The sequence below is a fragment of the Gymnoscopelus braueri genome (assembly GCF_963280865.1).
Source record: "Gymnoscopelus braueri genome assembly, chromosome: 14".
In the NCBI taxonomy this organism is placed as follows: domain Eukaryota; kingdom Metazoa; phylum Chordata; class Actinopteri; order Myctophiformes; family Myctophidae; genus Gymnoscopelus; species Gymnoscopelus braueri.
Genome location: NC_137619.1, coordinates 20,662,645 through 20,683,390, shown reverse-complemented (window position 1 = coordinate 20,683,390; position 20,746 = coordinate 20,662,645). Strand labels below are relative to the sequence as shown.

At 42.1% G+C, this 20,746-nt stretch overlaps 1 protein-coding gene across 2 annotated transcripts in view; it reads left to right on the top strand.

Annotated features, from left to right (window-relative positions):
- The first annotated feature begins 1,213 nt into the window (after window positions 1–1,213).
- ugp2b (UDP-glucose pyrophosphorylase 2b) overlaps window positions 1,214–20,746 on the top strand; it is a 47,903-nt gene continuing 28,370 nt past the window's right edge. The window contains exons 1-4 of one of the 2 annotated variants that reach the window (XM_080450273.1): window positions 1,214–1,430; window positions 2,602–3,185; window positions 10,249–10,376; window positions 14,343–14,450. In XM_080450273.1, coding sequence (XP_080306399.1) covers window positions 3,167–3,185; window positions 10,249–10,376; window positions 14,343–14,450 — 255 coding nt within the window. In that variant the 5' untranslated portion in view covers window positions 1,214–1,430; window positions 2,602–3,166. The remainder of the gene's footprint in view (window positions 1,431–2,601; window positions 3,186–10,248; window positions 10,377–14,342; window positions 14,451–20,746) is intronic. The other variant, XM_080450274.1, reaches the window with a different exon arrangement.

Sequence of the window (20,746 nt, the reverse complement as noted above, 5' to 3'; positions counted from 1 at the left end):
GTAACTGTTTTACGTATTATTTTTTTATTACTTTTTTGGTATTTGCATATCAGTTTGTATTGCCTTAATTATTTGATGGGAAAGTCAGTGTAGAGAGGGGGAAACCAAGGTCGGAAAGGGGAGACAGGTGAGACAATGCCGGAGGTCTGATTCAAACCCAGGTCATCATTGCAACTCCTAAATCACCCCTCACACATTTACTTCAGTTGAGATAACATCTCATTAGTTTATAAACGTTATACCTGGATTTGTGGAGTCTGTAAGTGTTGCTACAACATTATAATTCCACCACATGAGGGCAGCACAGTCCAACAGGATTTTTTGCAGAAACATATGGGGCAGTTATTATGCAATCTAACTATTTTGTCATTGTGTCTGAAGGAGCCAAATAGTGTTTCTATGAACGTAGTACTATTGAATGACCTGGCCCACTGAGGGGGGGACATGACAGACATTTGCAATTGCAGCTGTCAGATTTGCACTTTTCTGCAATTTGCCTTCATGGAAGACAAATTCAACAACCCTACATTGCCTCACAGAGCCTTGACATCCAGGCTATACCGTTTGTATTAAGTGCAATGGTGTAAAGTACATTTACTCTAAGTACTGTACTTAACTATTATTTTGAAGTATTTTTTACTTTACTGGAGTATTTAAATTTTTAAATACTTTATACTATATAAATATTGTACTTTTACTCCACTACAATTATTTGAAAACTTTAGTTACTGGCTACTTTGTAGATTTTGATTATTATTACAAAACATACATTAACCACTTCAGCCCTATACATTTCGGCAATTTGAAAATAGCCGATCTACAAGCTCACAATGCATCTCACTGAGACGCATTGTGAGCTTGTAGATCTGCTATTTTCATCCTGCATAATGAGTACTAGTACACTTTGAATTCAGGACTTTTACAGTTGTAACAGAGTATTTCTACATTGTAGTATTGATACTTTTACTTAAGTAAAATATGTGAGTACTTTTTCCACCACTGCACGCACACAACGAAGATGCTTTATGATTGATTTGATCCCAATACGAAAGTACCAATACCAATACGGAAGTACCAAGCTTTGGGTGGGGGGGTTGGACCAGGAGGACGTGGCAGAAATCTATTGGTCCTCTAGTCAACTGTACGTATCACCTCTAAAAAGCAGCGTTCTCATTGGCTAAAATACACTTGCATTCCTTCCTGTTTGGGTTGCCCTTTCAATGCATGCGTCTTTACCTTAAACTATTATAGAGTCCCATTGATTGTTGTGCTAATGAGCTTATGCACTGCTTTACATGATTAAAACCAATAATGCTGGATAAAAATAGAAGTGCCAGCATTGATTGAATATACAATACATTTTGGTGGATTGTGGTCCAGCAGGCCAGCCCTCTACGACTCTCTTCCGACAGCATCCGATCCGACACACAGTAAGAGCAGCATTACTACACAATAATGCCTTTTATTATGGTGTTTATTGGTGGTTTGCCCCTAATAACACCATCCCATACTTCAAATGGGACAATTTGTCGTCTCGTACGTACATTATTATGCATAAAACGGCCATCCTTCCCATCGAATGCATTGCCCAAAAGGTACCCGGAAGCCTCGCCCCAAAACACATTGTTTTTCGTGGACCGCACGCCCCCAGCGGTTCTTATACCACGTATTATCACGTATTCGTGTGTTTGTTTTACTGGGGTTAAGATTAGAATTTGAAATAAATGTAGGTTCAGGCATAGGTATGAGGTTACGTTTAGGAATAAGGTTAGGTTTTTACTAGGCATAGTTTACTGATGTTTCGTTACGCGACTGTGTTTTGGGGCGAGCGTTTTGGTATTCGAACAGAATAATATGCACTGCTCAAAATCGACAGTTTGATGAATAATATCCCATCATCAGACAGTATCCACGGCGATGCTGCTGATGACGATGTGCAGTTGCGCGGTGAACGGTCGCGTGTTGAAGAAAAAGGTGCAATAAAGCAAAAATCATGGATCCATTATTATTCGTCGGGGACATCATGTAACCATCCATTCATTCATTTGACCAGCAGCTTGGAAAGTTGCTGGTCAGACACGATCTTTAATGTATCCATTTAGTACTGAGGTTATTGTAAAATGCCTTGGTTATTGTGCGGATGTAACCAAATGTATCCGTGAGAGGGTCCAGATCAGGGTTGCCATGTCGGCTTATTATAAGCGACTTTGGGCTTGTTTTTCTGTAAAGTTGCTTGTAAATATTGGTTGTTGCGGGTTGCGGTTTTTTTTGGGCTTGTTTATAAGGTGTAGTTGCTTATTTATTTGGGCTTGTTTCCTAAATGTTGTTTAAATCAGTGGTTATTAAACATTTACATGTCAAGGACACCCCAGATTAATATGTATTTGTCCACAGACCCCCCCCCCCCCATCTGAATGGCCCCATTACGCCCCCATAGCAGATCTGTGTTGTTAAAATTTTTCAAAAATGTTCTAAAATGTATACCTCTTTTTTTATTATTATTATTATTATTTTTTTTAAATAGCCGTTCCTATTTTGGAGAAGAATAGTCGCTTCTTTTGGGCTTGTTTTCATAGACCTTGTTGCTTGTTTCTCTCGCAGAATCTGGCAACACTGGTCCAGATCGGTTACATTTGTATCCAGAGTTAAAAGGCGTTGAGACGTGGTGGTGATGATGGGGGCGAGGCATTAATAAGAGATGGACTCCAAGAAGAAGTTGGGAGTCACGCAAAGAACTGTGACGTGCGTGGAAAAGAGGCAGACCCCGAAAGCAATAAAAACCATAGACCCGATCTGTTCAAGCCGCATATGCAAGGGACAACGTTTGGCCCACAGCCACACACACATACAGAGGTGAACGTGATCCCATGAAGGTGTCCCTGTTTTCTCTTGGATGGGAAGGTGGTCATCAGAGGGATGTTTAATTCGTAGTGGCTCACCACCGCAGAGCTGCTTTTCAGAGGAATGAATGGTCGTCTGACTGGGAATTTTTACCTCAAGAAAGTTGTCTATTCTTAAAGGAATGTACTGAACTAAATGTCGTTCTTCTCGTACCTCTCTGGGAGATTTCATTTGAAACCTTGATGCTTGTTGGATTTACAGTTATCTACTGTAACTACACTCACCACACAGCTGAGTTGGGGGGGGTCGACTTTACAATTGAAACATGGCACTTTATGTAGAAGGTAAGTGATCTTGGGGGAAGTACAGAAGCTTACTGTACACCGACCTTTCACTTTAAAAATGTTGTTCAGTTTCATGTCTGTGTGTATAGTTAATAGGAGATGGACTTCCTTCAACGGTAATACTACAACAGAGCTCTTGTATAGCCCTGTTGTAGACATGTCATTACTTCTGGCAGGGTTAGTAATTCCATATGTCATGTGCTGCTCAATGGGTAGAGGATGACACTTCTATTGCTAACGTTATGGTTCAATTCCCTCTCTTGCTCAATAGATGATGGTTTCTATTCCCTAGTAGTTCAATTAGCAGATAACACAGGAATAACTGCCTGGGGTCATTTGATTCCATTCCCTGCCTGTGTTGCTCTTTGGCTAGGTTAAGGTTGCATCTCCCACTAAGACAACATATATAACAAATGTATAGGCTATTCATGGTACTTAAAGGTTCTTTTCATAATTTGCTTATGCATAATTCACTTATACATCAGAAACCCACTTATGACTTTGATACTTGCTCAGTAGCAACCACAGTGAAACATGTTGTGTTACGGTATGTCATGTCACATTAGGTTAGGTTATTTTACAATATGTTATAATTCCATTAAAGTATGTACACAAATATATCTCCTAATCAGTGTGGCTTTACAGAGGAGTTAATGGCACTTCCTATTCAAGCAACGGATCCAAGTTTATTATGTCACCAACCACTGTATAGGTGGATGAAGAGGTTAAAGTCTGCAGGTTTATGTCTCGCTTTGGTTTCATCATGTTGAGCCACAAAGACAGTTTGACATTTAATGTCATTTGCCATCTGCACTTTGTTAATGAATACCTGTAATTTAGGTGAGGTCAGATAAGGGTCTGTCAGGCAGCACAATTACACCTGCTGTAATCAATTAATTGCTTGAGTCTTGTATAACTTATGTTTGCATAGCTGCGATGCCTGACTACAGCACGGATAGTAAAAGTGAAATGAAATGTTTCAAAATAGCTGATGTGCTAGTATTCTACAATTACTTTGCAAAGTAAATCTCCACAATTATGACCTACTGTATTATGATATTGATGATATTCTCTTATTAGGGTCCTTCTTCTATTTTGTTCCAATCTGTCTTCCCAGGCATGATTTTTTAGCATTGCATTGCTTTGCACATAGGTCCAGTCCTATTCCAAACGTCCTCAATTGGCATTGTGGAGAATGTGGACCAATAGTTCTGATGGTGGTACTACAGCAACCATCTAAGTTAAACATTTGGAAAATTCATGACAAATCAGTCATACATGTACAATTCAAAACCAAGTGAGCACATTTTTAATGTTCAGATGCTTCAGCTGGCAGGAATGAAGTCCAAAAACCCCCAAAACTTTAAAAGAAACATCCCCTCCTCCCACGTTATTCTTTTTTCCCGGCTCAATTGACAGCGAACAGAACTTAGTTTGATTAGTTTGAAATATATATATCGAGGACAGGAAGAGATTAAGTTCTTCCAGCTAAACTAGTTTTTTGTTTGTCAACTTTAATAGTTGTGGTTTCCATTAAGATGAACAGGTACTGTACCGAATTGAACAATGGAAAATGACTTAATTATGTACAGTTAATTATGTGTAGTACACGATGAAGGGCATGAAAGGATTGAAAGGAATGCAGTGTCACAATAGTTTGATGCAAAGGTGAGAAGGAGTACCGAGGCAAAGGAGGGCCGAGCTGGACAAGAAAGTGTTTCAAAGTGTCCAATAATACCAATAATAACCATGATAACACTCCACAATCATAATCCATGGAAACCCTTGATCCACAGCCACCATCAGACCTCCTCCTCACCTCTGAACAAAGTTAGGCACCTTTGCATCAAACTATTGTGACACTGCAACACAATCCCTCAGCATTCTACCCAATTCTATACAACTCTTTCCAATGCTCATGTGTCTTGATTACATGGAATTCTCTCAGTAAGTCACAATGAATTATTACATAAATAATCACAATTATTTTTGCATAATAAGCGTCATAATCGTTTCCATGTTGAAAATTGTTCATACATTTAAAAAAAATGTCAGAAATAGCCGATCCACAAGCTCACAACGTGTCGCGATGCAACATGTGAGCTTGTAGATCGGCTATTTCCACTATTTTTGTAAAGTTTTAAGTTATTGAATATGTCAGTCATTTCTTTGTATATTTAAGTTATTTGTCATATCTGCCCTGTGGAATCTTTGTTTACGAAGCCTAAAAGCCAAACAGAAATGTAATTTTGCATTTATGTGTTCCAATGTTCAATGCCATAAACACAAATCGTTAATTCCAATTATTTGTATGACAATTAATATTCAAGTAACATTTCATTATCGTGACAGCCCTAGTACCATTCACATTAGAGCGGCAGTAGCTCAGGTGGTAGAGCAGCCATCTGGGAATCAGAAGGTCCTCGGCTCCTCCAGGCTTTGTGTCGCCTGGTTCAGTGTGTAAATACTCTTAATAATTCATACTCAGGCATTGTGCTACTATATGAATTAGACACACTTGACTGGTTTGTTGAACATTTTGATCGAAACATTTCTGCTGATCAACCCTCCTGTACATCTCATTTGTTTTCCTCTTGCTATTTTTCTTTTTCCTCCTTTTTTGCTCAGTCCCATCAAAGTGCAAAGTTCCACGCCGATCGTTCCAACAGTGCCGGAAATTAGCTGTTCATAGACACACGGACACACACACATGGATGGACAGACGGACAGGGGCGAAAACATTATTCTCCGGCATTCGGCCGTCTGTCCTGGTGGAGATAATGATGCAGCTGTGGTCAGAGGGCTGTGGCTCTCAGCCTTGCGACCCTCCTAGTCCGAACTGCAGGTTGCTTGCAGAATTTGAGCTTATTTTTACGCCTGTGAATGTGAATCTGTTAAGTCGCTCTTGGCATGAGCGTCAGCCAAATACCGAAATAAGTTTAATGCACTTTAGTGTCACTTTCACTTTCACTACTATGATACCTACAGTAAATGACTATTGTGCTAGTTTCTCTCAAAAACTCCCCCATTCCCGGAGGCCCTAATTACGATGAAGCCATGTTGTTGGAGGCCAACGAGAGTGTTTCTTGTACTCTTGGCATACTGTGTCGGTAAAGTCTTTGTTCCTGCTAACTCTCTTGTTCGACTTGGCTGCCAGGATCAGGGATTTGTTCGCGTATGTTTCTCTGGTATTCTCACCATGCCGCTGGCTAATGACAAGCCCCTCTTCCTAGAAATAGGCCTACTTGCTGAGAGACCAGAAGCCCAAACAGACGGAAGTGTTCAAATAGCAGGACACCATACTCACAGTTAGCTATGTACTGTAATGACGCTCTCTCGGTCTATGTCTCTCTCCTCTCCTCTCTGTTTCCTGCACCTCCCTCACTAGCTGTCTGTTGCTTTAGTTGCGTTATTTCTGAAGTAGACTACTAGTGTTTTTTACTTTAGTTTTTAAGTGAGAATTTTCCAAAGAAAAAATGTATCACAAAAACTCTGGTCTCTCTCCCCTCCACTCGCACTCTATGTATCAAGCTCATAATTTGTCTTTTACACTCTCACTATGACACACTCTTATGTTCATTTCGCTTCTCTTTTTGCTTTAATAACCTTCAAATCATCCACTTCACTCTCTCTCGCTGTCTATCTACACACATAGGCAGCCGACTGTACCTCTCTTTGAGCAAGATTCATGATTTATTACATACAGGAGTACAATTCTGGTCTGAGCAGCTCCCTCATCTTCCCGCTTTCCTTCTCATCTTGTCACTCTCACTCCAGTGGTAATGCACCTTCCTTCACCATTTGTCATTCCTCACCCACCCACGCCAATCACTGTTGTGTCCTGATACAGGACAGCTCATCTCAATGACAAATCGGACAGTCACCTTGTCAACATGCCTGTCTCTCTTTTACGAGCCAGGATGGTGGTGTCATTTTTAAATCGCCATTTTTTTTCTCACCAGGGGGTCATGGAGGTTGTTCTTTTTTGTTTTCTTTTTAAAGACGTTTCATATTAAATCACACCATAAAATATTTTGTCCCATGCCAACCATCAACCATTGTTTATTTGGATCCCCATTATCTACTACCTTAGCAGCAGCTACTCTTCCTGGGGTCCACGTCCTGCATAATATTGCGAAACCTAATCGTACTCTTATGATCTCCTCATGATTTCATGGAAACCCAGGATAGGCCGGTGCTGCAACTCATTGGCTGCATTCCCATTCTGGAATTGATAAGCCCTCGTAGACTAGCCCCTCAGCACTTGCCCTTGGGGGAATCCCTGCTGCCATCTTGAAGGCTATACCGATCAATGTAAGGGTCGCGAACGGCCTTTTGGCGTGTAGTTGAAGCGCAGGGGGGCGGGTGGGAGTCAAGGCACAGACTACTGTGTTGTTGACGGACAACGGATGCATGCTTATGAGAAACAACAAAAATAAAACCTGGCAAAACAGTTGCGTGCATTAGCGCAAGATGAGGATAAAGGAAACATTCAGTCTAAATGTCCAGTTTGCTAATTCACAACTACTGTGCCAGATAATCACCAAGAGAGTAAAAAAAGAAAAAACTTTTTAGTCATTCAGTCCGACTTCACTGTAGCCTATAGTAGCCTTTTCATAAATTATATTTGTATTAGGCTGTCCTGAAAGTTTATAATATTTAGAGAAATGTAAAGTTTCAAATACAAAAGTAATGGTAGTAGTTGCGAATTACTGGACATTTAGACTGAATGTTTCCTTTATCCTCATCTTGCGCTAATGCACGCAACTGTTTTGCCAGGTTTTATTTTTGTTGTTTCTCATAAGCGTGCATCCGTTGTCTGTCAACACAGTAGTCTGTGCGCTGACTCTCTCCCCAAACCCCGCCCCCTTGCGCTTCAACTACACGCCAAAAAGCTGTTCGCGTAAGGGTCAAGGGAAGTTTGTAATGTCATCCCCTCGTAGGCTCGATTGGGAAGTGTCTACAAAAATGAAGACTTCAGGTAGCACCATATTCTGATGTGCTCAGCATGAAGCATCGTCATATGTTACCAACTCGTAAGGTTAAAGAGCATGTAACATAAGATAGTAAAATAAAGTAGCCAGTGTTAAGCGTGATGGTTGTAAATAAAGGGAGACCAAACAAGGTGCAAATAGTTGCTGTATTTCTCAATAGACATAAAATGGGCCACAAGCCAAGGGACACACACCCAGGTGTTGCCAGATAAAGAAACAAAGCAGATAGAAAACAAAAGACAAACCTACTGACTAATAGTTCCAAAACAAAAGCCTACCTACTGCTTTATCATGTGCCAAAAATACATACAGTTTATAACCAAACAGGGAGGAGAACCACTACAAATTTGAATTAAAGTTGCTCTGGGTTTCACAAGCACAAAACACAACACAGGCAGAGCAGGTGATGTGGAAGAGAGGAGGGGGGGTGGTGGGGTAGTTGCAGATACAGGGCTTTTATCTGCCAGCGGAGGTTTGTGATTGGTGGAGGTGGAGCCAAATGGGCAGAACCGGCTAATCCAAGTGGGAAGCACAATTGATTGACCAGTGATTGGCATTGATTGGCAGCATTCAGTGATTTGATTGGTGACTGGAGGTGCCTGCAGAGAAATGGAGGGAGGGGGAGAGAGAGGGAGAACACGGAAAACCCAAACACAACAACGTGGAACGTAACAATACTCCCCATCAGGGGTCATCAACATTGTCCCCCAAAAAATGTCAAAACGTTTGTTCAATCCTTTGTGGGATACTAGTATTTAAACATTTTAAGACAATGGATTAACGCAGTGTATGAGGTGTGTCAGACAATGAAACAATTAAAGTCAACGGTATCTGAGTGACCACAGTGAAAAATGGTGCAGGAAGAGAGAAAAAACTGATGGCATGTCACCTGTTGAGAAGGAGTACCGAGGCAAAGGAGGGCAGAGCTGGACAAGTAAAGCTGATTTATGTCAGTTGAGAGAAAGTGTTTCAAAGTGTCCAATGATACCAATAATAACCATAATAACACTCCACAATCAAAATCTATGGAAACCCTTGATCCACAGCCACCATCAGACCTCCTCCTCTCCTCTGATCAAAGTTAGGCACCTTTGCATCAAACTATTGTGACACTGCTTTCCTTTCAATCCCGTCATGCCCTTCATCGTGTACTACACATAATTAAGTGTACATAATTAACTGTCAAGTCATTTACATTGTTCCATTCGGCATACCTTAGACTTTCTCATCAACATAGACTATTCACCTTAATGGAAACCACAACTATTAAAGTTGACAAACAAAAAACTAGTTTAGCTGATAGAACTCAATCTCTTCCTGTCCTCAAGTATGGCCCTTTTACTCCTGCAATGTAAGATGAAAGCACTGTCTGTACTGATAAGACCCAATTATTGAAATCCCAAACATGGAATATACTTGGACCATGCCACATTTAAGTCTCAGGACTGCCAGTAAGTGGATAACTTCCCAGTCTCCAGGTTTTCGAAAGTATAGCTAACCACTTTAACCATGACATCCCAGGCAGGTCAGTATAGGCTAAAAATAAAGAAATCGCTGATCTACAAGCTCACAACATGCTGTGATGTGTTGTGAGCATGTAGATCGCCCCCCCCCCCCCTCCCCCAATAATTACAAATGTAATTATTTGATAAGTGGCTCGTTTTGTAATGTGAAGCGCTGTGGAATAGTGTAGACACTATGGCACATCAGGAGTCCATTATTATATATTTAGGGCTAGGCCTATGTGATTCTGGTAATATTACTGATAACTTGTTTTGCATGTCTGTGGAAAAAATGTTATATTGATGGAAATGTCCATCACAAGCTTGCATGGTGATGATCCCTGCTCCCCATGCAAACCGCTATGGTGACAACCTGTCAAGACTCCATTTTTGCAAGTGTTTGAGGGGTCCAATCCATTAGCCTCATCTCTAGCTGCTCGTCTGACCACACCGCGTTTAGGAAGTGTGATGAACGTTGTGTGATGTATATGCAAAGTCTTGGAGGGAGGAGGGAAAGTCGACAAGGCAAAAAATATGGAGCAAAACCATTCTCTGTTTCCTCCACAGGTCTGAGTAAGGGCGTGGCAAACGGCGGGATGTCTCAGTTCCAGGAAGTAATGCGCCAACAGCTGGAGAGCTCTTTGCACGGCGAACTGGAGAAGCTACTGGACACAACATCAGGGGCCGAGAGGGAGGTATGTATAGACACACACACACACACACACACACACACACACACACACACACACACACACACACACACACACACACACACACACACACACACACACACACACACACACACACACACACACACACAATGACATATGACGTAAGATATCACAGATGTCTCTTGGACATGAGATGTTAGGCTACAGGAGGAAAACATGAATTCTGATCAGCAACATGGCCACCTGGTATACCCGTTTCAATCAAAATACATCCAAGTTTAACACAAAACACTCATGTTCAATATAGTAGATGACATTTTCTAATTGAGGTTAAAAAAAGATTTTGAATGAGAGAGAGGGAAAGAAAAATTGAGAGAAAAATAGATCTAAATTATTGTAGCTTGATTATTATACTTATTATTATCCTGTTAGAATGTCATGAACCCTTTGCCTCCTTTTGCTCAAAGGACAGCAGTTAACAGTCGTCAATATCCATAGAGCTTCGACACAAGGCCACACAACCGACGCAATTGCGCCCTGCGTTCTACGCCCTACGCATAGATTGTCTATAGGGTCCCTCTTTGTTTTATTCTCTTGCTCTCTGTCTCTCTCTCTCACTCTCTGAGAGCGTGATTGTGATTTGCGGAATGGGATGTAGACAATAAAAAAGAGAAAACACAATAGTGACACATACCGTAATGCAGTGTCAAAGAGTGTTCCATGAACGTACGCACGCACAGCTTGCACAGGCTAACATACAGTATGGCCATCAGTGCCAGAGAGAGTGGGGGGGAAACAGTTAGACAGAAACATCGTCATAGCTTCCTGCTCATGACCACAAACTTACACACAAGTTCAATAATTACCGTACCTCACACAAGCTGTCAGTCACCTGTGGGCAGCCTGCCGCACATGTTGCCTACTAACAGACTTCCATTATTTTTAAAAACATGTTAGTTGGACACACACACACACACACACACACACACACACACACACACACACACACACACACACACACACACACACACAAGTGTTGGTTATGTTTTCACTCTTGAACACACAGTCTTGTACGATGAAGTAGGGTATTCATTTATGTTGAACGTTAATGGAGTAGTTCACCCCCAAAAAAATCTATCGATTACACACCCCATGAAGCCTTGAATTCATGGAGATGTTTTTGTTTTTGTCGCATTCCTGAGACAATAATTTGAGGACTTGGTCATCGGTCAATAGGAGACTCAGTAGGAGACTCTTTGAATCCAAGGCTTCATGGGGTGTGTAAATGATAGAAATTAAGTAATTCTTCTAAGTGAAGATTCCGCCCAACACCAGCCAGCACACCACCTCCCCAAGCGTAGAAAAAGGAGAATGTATATTATCCCGGTGATAATCATGTTCCACATGACTTGCTACCGGCTGCTGTTCATTATCCATATCATCTGATGATAATACTTTACAAAACACATGATGATAATACTTTACAAAGCACATGATGATAATACTTTACAAGTGTTTTGCAAAGAGGGAAATAAAAACATAACAATATGAATGACAATTGATTATTAATGGGACATTTAAAATAAATAAATCTTTCAAATAAACCATTAAATAAATGCACATCTGTTATGTTGCGTTTGAAGGAGTGATTTACAAGATGAGTCTTGTTTTGCCTCTGTACTGTCTCAATTATCCTGTAGCTAAGATTTGCTGCCAATACAGCTATTAGCATTACACACACATTCTGATAATACCTAGCAATGTTTATTACCAAGGCTAGTTACACAATTAGCAATAGCATTGCCATTGCCATGGCGTAGCTCTGTAAGAGGCGAGACATCTATAAATGGGCCTGTCTGTCAGTGCCAACTTTCTTGTGCATGCTCCCAGTATGCTCCCAGTAGGCCAAGGAAGTATTTCCATCATTTCTGAAATATTTAACTTCAATTTATAATGGAAGTCAAAGGCAGTAGGATCAGGCTGAGACGTTCCCAATTATGGAGTCATACAGTACGTCATAGATAGGCTACATTATTGATGACTGACGTCATAGACTGGCCACAGGAAGTCCGAGATTTAATGGAAGACACGCTGTTATTAGCAAGCCCCCAGAACCCAGTGGTTGCATTGAAGTGCATTGGACATGCTGGCCATTCATAGCTACTGCAGCTGAAACGGCTGGGGCCACTGTACATGATCGAGCGAAAACGGTTCCGACCAATGGGCTCGACTCACGAGCTTGCCCACAGGCTTGCGCACAGGCTTGCGCACGGGGCTGCGCACCTCTGTGACGCAAAACGTGTCACAGTGGCCCCAAATAGGCCTCGCCCATCACATTTTCTAACCCGGAAGAAGGGGTGATTTCGCCTCATGCGCTGGGTGAGCAACTCAATGCAAGTGGATGGGAGGGGATTTCCGGTGCCCTCACTATTATTTTTAACTCTATGGTTATTAGTCCCAGTCCCTCTGTCTTGTTGTTACCTCACAGCAGGTGCACAACTTGATAACACTTCAAGTGTACTGGTGCTTGTTTCAGCATTTTTCGATCTTGCTTAGTCTATGAGTTTAATTTCTCATTAGCGTACATATTACACACTGCAATGCAGTCATTGTTTCAGTGAACTAAATTTCCACATGCTCCATTGTGTCACTGCAGAAGAACATGAATGTATGCATGAAAATTCATACATTAAGCTTTAAAATTGTAAGATATGCCATTATCTGCAAGGCACAGGCCACATCATACAAGAATTTTCCAACGCCTTTTTAACCTGGGCTTCACTCTCTGGAACAGGATGTTGCTGGATTTCAGAATCAGAATTCCCTTTATTGCCAGATATGTGCGCACATAAGGAATGGGTCTCCCATACTATTTACTCAATATATAGATAAGCAATTATATAAAGGTAAGCACACATAACTATAAACTACAATATCCAATATACTGTACAATGAATGTACTCTTAGCAATGTAAATACCAATATGCAATGTACAGACTAATAAAGACACTCTGGGAAACTTCACTTAAAAGGACTGACCCGCAGTGGAGCACACAGAGCTGTTAAATATTTAATCAGTAAACACAACCAATGTATTGACGCTGCTGCGCCCTCATGAGTCAAAACAGCTGTGACGCGGATGTATGGCGTGTTATACGTGGCTCAAACAAAACTCCATTAAAATACAATACGTATTGGTGAACACAAAACCGTGCATAACTGAATGTATGTCTCATGTGTCACTTAGTGGATTGACAGCATTAGATAATTGAACCTTCACCTATTAGGAGACTTAGGTGAAGTCTGGGTGAGGCTATTTACCTGGTCTCTATCCATGTCACAGCTGTTAAAATGCAGTAGTGTCAAAACGTTGGTCATGTTTGCTGTTTAAATATTTAAAAGAAGATCTGTGTGCTCCAGTGCTTTTCTCCGGGTTTGTTCTTTTAAGTGAAGTTACCCAAAGTGTCTTTATTGATCTTTTTGTCCATTACTGCGAGCACACTGTAGGAGGAGCAAACCCAGACATGTCTGTGGCAGGGGACAGGGTGGATAGGGGGGGGGTACAGGTGGGCCTTCTTAATGAGTCATTCTGCCTCAGGAAGTGGTCCTGGTCCCTTTTACATCCCATATAGCGTGTATCAAATACCTGTCCTTGTATATGCACACATGGTCCTTGGGCCAGTGAGATGAGGTGTGTGGCTCGGGAGGTCCTGGGGATCGGTGAGGTGGGGGTGGGGTTGTCCTGAGGGCCAGTGAGGTGTGGGGGGCATGTTTGTGAGCCTCAATGGCAGCGGAGAAGAAAGTGTTCCTGTGCTGTGAGGAGGTGGTGTTGATAGATTGTGGAGAGTGAATCTCCACCAAATAATTAAGAGTTAAAACAAATAACAAACCTATCCAGACTATCTTGAAACAGATTCTATTATTTTAGGACTTTCCTGAATCTGATTTATTTTATTTTATTTGGACTAAAACATAATGATTGTGTTGCAGGTGTCCAGGAAAGACTTTGGAGGTTTCAAGAAGCTGTTCCACAGGTTTCTTCAGGTGAAGGGACCATCTGTGGAGTGGATCAAGATTCAAAGACCCCCAGAAGACTCAGTAAGTGTAAAGAGAGTGTGCGCGTGTGTATGTGTGACCATACCTGTATGAATTTCTCAATTGCACAAGATTATACTGGCACATAAAGATCATTCTGACATTGCTTTTTTATCATTTCTTATAATTATTTTTATTGGGTTTTTTCCATTTTAAAATACAGGACATACATACAAAACTGCAATACAACAAAACAAACCCTAACAGCTGCCCACCCGCCCTGAGGGGAGAAGAATAGAATTAAGCACAGGCTAATGTGTATACAAAGGATAATAACAGTAATAATTTAAACAAATATACAAAAATAATAATATATATATAAATAGAAAAAGAAAAAAAAAGAAAAGAAAAGGAGGTATTAATCAATCAATCACAGTCAAAGAGTTGATATATGAAAGGAATAGGTCCCAGGTTCTGTGAAACCTCTAACTGCAAATTAAATTTTCTCTAAGTGAAGAAATGATGATAGGTCTTTTAACCAAGACAACCATTCTGACATTGTCAAAGCATAAAACACAACGTGCTCCTCTTCTCTCTTTCGTCTGTACATGTATTGCGCTTTACTGTACATGTCTCCTCGGCTTTTGTGTGCCCTCTGATGTGATAGAAGAAGGGGCATCAGGGGAGGACAGAACAAAATGTACGGACAGGCAAATATTGATTTCTGCCCACATTGTCCATCTCCTTTACCACGTAGGCCTGCAGCATTGTATGACAGATGTCATTCATTTAAGTGATCTTAAGTTGTCACATGCTGCTCTGTGTGTATGTGTGCATGCGCTTGTGCATGTGCATTTTTCTCTCCACATACCAGGGTATTATGTATGATCCATCATGATACAGTAAATCCAAATGAGGACCGTATGACTAAGCTATGTACACACGTGTGTGCTCGCGCACACACACACACACACACACACACACACACACACACACACACACACGTCACACACACGTCACACACACGTCACACACACACTTCAATTATGGGGAAACTCAATCAATCAATCTATCCTGAAATTGTGTAATTGTAATACTTGCCCATTGTTTTCACTCATAATCTGTCAATGAAAAGCAATCATTTATTTAATTTTATGTGTTTAGGCCAAAGCATGGCTTGTGGCTTTGTATACCAGTCATAAATCACTGAGTTGACTTTAAACCCCAGTAACATGGGATGATGTTGTCACCAACAAGTGTGTCAGAGTCTTGTGCACTGATGCCAGCACCAGTTGACTTCTAAATATTATTTTAAACCCCAATAACCTACTTTCGTATTAGGAGGAAACTTCAAGGTGATGTCATGACCAACAGGCGTGTCTTGTGCACAATTTTCAAAAATGTAAAATAAGTTGCCTTTTAATGTGTCTTTCAACAATATACTCAGTGGTGTTTTCTCGGAGGGTATACGATATTATTCCCTCCCACACGCACGACACGCGTATACGCTCGTGCGTGGTCAACGAATGAAATGGTTAGGATAGGCCTAGGGTATACGATTTCTTAAAAATGTTCTTGGATGGCATACTACGTATATAGCGTAACACGGTGGAGCACACCACTGACTATACTGGAAGAGAAAACAAGTCGGCAAAGTAATCTCCTTCTCCCATTAGTTGACCCGTTATTCACACAGCCTATACTGTTATAAGATATGCATAGACACTGTGCATATGGAAGTTTTAAGAAAATGGGACAGTATCGCATATATCAAAATGCGGTCCATAAATAACTTGATGAGGCTTTTAAAGTCATATTGCCCAGCATATGTATGAGCCAGTGTTCCCATTCTGTAACAACACATTTCAGTCAATTCACGAAGCCCTCTCCCACCAGAACAGTGACAGGTCATCTTAAAAAGGGAGTCAGCTTATACAGTAGATGACACAGTTGATAACAGGGCTCGTATCCAAGCCGGTGTCAACAGTGTACAGCATAGAGATGAAACCGTGTAATAAATACAGTGTAATGCACTATTGTTTCAGAACACTCCCAAGGCCTGAAGCCAATGGGAAAGAGCGGGAAGGGTATTTAGGGCGCATGGAAACCTGATTCCTCGAAACCTGATTCAGTGCCCATACAGCCATTTAAGGACAACTCAAACCACTCCATTCATTAAAGGATGTTCCACTTTTCTTTGTTTGTTAAAGGTGCTTTTGTTCTTCAATAGACACTTGAATCCCCTTACACCTGGGCCATTATAGCACTTATTGGCACGTTCTTCTAAAGAGGGGTTTGACTAGGTCACTAGCACAAGGAATGGAACACTGCATCCAGTTTCCTTACATGCTCTTTGTTCTAGAGTGGTGCCATGTGGAACTTACACTGAGCGTACAAACTTCATGGGACAAAGCGTTCTTCACTGATCAGGTGAATCCAGGCGAACGCTATGATCCCCATCCCTTATTCCTTTCACATGTTAAGTGTGTTGCCGTCGTAATGGGGAGGAGACAAATGCGGCGAACTGGATCACTACGCCTTTTTACATCCTGACTGCCCTTATCTGATGGGTTATTATGGACTTCTCCTTCATTCAGACAGCTCCAATTACAAGAGTGAAGTCAAGAGTTTTTGTCGTTTAACAAGTCACCAGAATACACTGATTGTCATGTTTTTTTTCCTTTTTGAGTTGACTAGGGCATGTCTGCCTTCTTGTCTTTCAGTCAAGGAGTTAGATTTCCTTTTTCAGTAGCATGGGATGCTTGCAGTGCTCCCCATTGGATTTGGCATGCCGGGTTGCCGTGTTGTCTGGGCTTCAAAGCCTGAGATTTTAAAAGGTTTAAGCTTCTCTGGTTCTCCCCTCAGTTGAAAAGCCATGTCACGAGGGAGTTATTTTGAAGTCTTCCACTAGACTTTTTGTGTCAGTCAGACTGTCAGGTATTCAGAGCTGGCAGTCAGAATCCACCCATTAAGCATTAACAGAAGATCTTTCACCCCTTTGTTCTGAAGGCTGGATTTTAGAGTAGAATGTTTTGGGAAACTAAATTTTTAAGCTATCTTATATTGTACTGTTTCGAAAGCAATTTAAAAATCTTGATGCAAATAAAGCACAAGACATGTCCAGGTAGGATATCATCTCAACCATGATATGAACTTGTATCAGGAATATTGCCTGCATTGTAAACACATTCAAACCACTCTCCCCATTCAATTGGTGTTTCAAAGCACTTCCTTGCTGTCAGCAAGCCGTACTAAATGCATTTGCTATGAATAAATCTGTGATCATTTGAAAGCTACTGGCCCCACGCCAGCATGGTGGGGACAAAGAGATACACCTTGCATCGCTATTCTGGGCATGTCATAATAGTCAAAAATCGGATGAAAATAGCAGATCTCAATGCAACGCGTTGTAAATCGGCTTGTAGATCGGCTACTTTCACCAAAGATATTTGATGTACGTGAAAAAAAAGGACCAAGTATATATGGTTTAAGTGGGTAGCTTATATAAAACATGGGTGCCATATAGTGTCAGCACTTAACAAAGAACATTTGAGTTGAGTTAAAATGGTGATGCAAATGTTTGTTTGCAAGAGAGCTAATCACACAGACATGATATCCTGTAATTCTCTAAGGATGTTGAGTGTCAACATCCTGTCAGATTCCAGTACAATCCCTTATAATGAGGAAGAGAACCCTCAATTGTAAAGCTTTGTCTTACCCATAAAAAAGATTATATATGGATTCTCAGGCCATAGACGGTGGTCTTAGTGTATTTCAACACACACGGATACAGTGATGCAGTTGAACACCAGAGATGTGTGATGGAAGCTAGCATGTGCCAAGTTTGGTTCTTACTCACTGAACATTCACAAAACTCCCCCAGTCACTGGACTGGCGCCGATACCAGCCTCCAGTCTACCACACGCACGCACGCACGCACGCACGCACGCACGCACAGACAGACGCACACACGCACGCACGCACGCACAGACAGACGCACGCACGCACGCACGCGCGCACGCACACACACACGCACACACACACACGCATGCACGCACACACACACACACACACACACACACACACATTTATACAGGCACACACACACATTTATACAGGCACACACACACACACACACACACACACACACACACACACACACACACACACACACACACACACACACACACACACACACACACACACACACACACACACACACACACACACAAGCCTGGTCTGTGTTTCTTGGTTGTGGCGAGCAAGGAGAAGCTGTGTCACTATTCTCTACCCAGCCTAACCCATTTATTTATATAAACTAAGAGAAAGAGAGAGAGAGAGCAAATTGAAATTCAAAGCAGTGACTTAAATCTAGGGGGCATGCAGAGAGTACAAATATGAATTATATTATGATGCGACTGCGCCTGTGCCTACTTGGGGGGTTTCTTGTACAGTATGAGAAAACTGAAATGAACCCCAGTCTCCACCACCATGGAGACTGGGGTTCAGATACTCCACGGTGCATCCGGTTCAGCTGGGCAGTCCAATAAAGACAATTGGCCGTGTTTGCAGGTGGGAAGCCGGTTGGAGAGGGTGATTTCTGTCGCTGCACTAGCAAATCCTGCAGGTTGGTTGGGATGCCTGTTCAGCAGGCTTTCATATAAATTTGCAACATACATTATTATTGTTGTGATTAACATTTGCTCTCCTCAATTGAAAGTTCAAGATACAAATTTAGTGCGAAAAAGCCACTAGAATCTCAATTCTACAAAGTTCAAGTCGCAGAAATTAACTATGCAAACAAGCGCAGTAATGCTTTGCAGGCACAATGCAAAACCGGCATGCACAGGAAGAAACCTTATGACGTCATAATGACATAGTGTTCCAGCATCCTTCTATCCAGAGAGGACATATCGCTCCTGTCCTGTCCGTCAGTCAGTGTGTCATTCTGTGAACAGCTAATCTCCGGCACCGTTGGACCAATCAGCAGGAAACCTTGCACGCACTGTCCCAGTAGGCCAAGGAAGAGCCTCTGCCCCAAATCTTTCAAATGGACCTCATGGTGGCGCTATAACAGGGCCCTTCACGTTTTGGCCTATAACTCTTGAACCTTAGGTCGTACAGTCAAATAAATGTGTCCCCGCCCGGCCCCTACTGTACATAGTCAGGGCCGGGATGCGAACCGGGGACTGCCTGTTTCCCAGATAGCCTCTCTATCTGTTGAATTGAATGATACAACCCATATTGCCTACTGTCACCACTAACCTAAACCCAACCCAGATTGTAACCATAACTCCAAACCCAGGCCCAAAATAACTCCCTGAAGGATTTTCTTTCTTTCCTCATCTTTCATTCCTTTTGATGGCACTTTGTGTTTCTGAAGCTAAAGTTTCCCGTTCAGGTGTACAGGGCTCAGATGGGGAGTCTGGCTGCAAAACACATGTTTCACATTTCTCTCAAAACACCCCACACTACTCACACATACAGCACACGTGCACACGCACGCACGCACGCACGCACGCACGCACGCACGCACGCACGCACGCACGCACGCACGCACGCACGCACGCACGCACGCACGCACGCACGCACGCACGCACACACTACATTATCTATATCTATCTCTCTCTTTGACTTTTTTTCCCCCTCACACTCCCTTTCCTGTCTTTCACCTCCTTCCCTCCCTGTCCCTCTCTCTCTTTGCCAGAGGAGGAACCCAGGGGAGTACAGAGGCTTAGAGAGAGCTGTCAGAAGTTGTTTGTTGTGTTAGTAAGGCCATCCTCATTGGCCACAGAGACACGGCCTTATGTTTCCACTCTGGGGGACTTGCTCTGGGTCCAGTTTCGGGCATGCTGGAGGTCTCAGACCCAGGGACTGGTGACTCAGCGCTTTAAACAGGAAAGCCAACAGGGTGAGAAGTGACCCTGGAGGTTTTTTGTTTTTGTGTGCGTGCAGCTGTGCACACGCACACGCACACGCACGCGCACGCACGCACGCACGCACGCACGCACGCACGCACGCACGCACGCACGCACGCACGCACGCACGCACGCACACACAGACACACACACACAGTAATTGTAGAAACTGTTAAACTCAGGCATGCACAGAGTTACAATGCCCTGGTTATAGACTCTGAAATCTGTGATGCTTAAATTCAAGAAATGAACACAGACACTAAATGAACATACACAAATTAACTAGATGAACACACAGACATGCACGCTAGTAACCCAACCCAGTACAACATCTGGTTATCATTTGGTGAGCCTGTATTCCTCTCTTCATTGTTTGTAGTTCTTCAGATGTCTTTTAAAATGCCTCATAAAAAAAGAATAATCAACTCATTGATTCAAGCT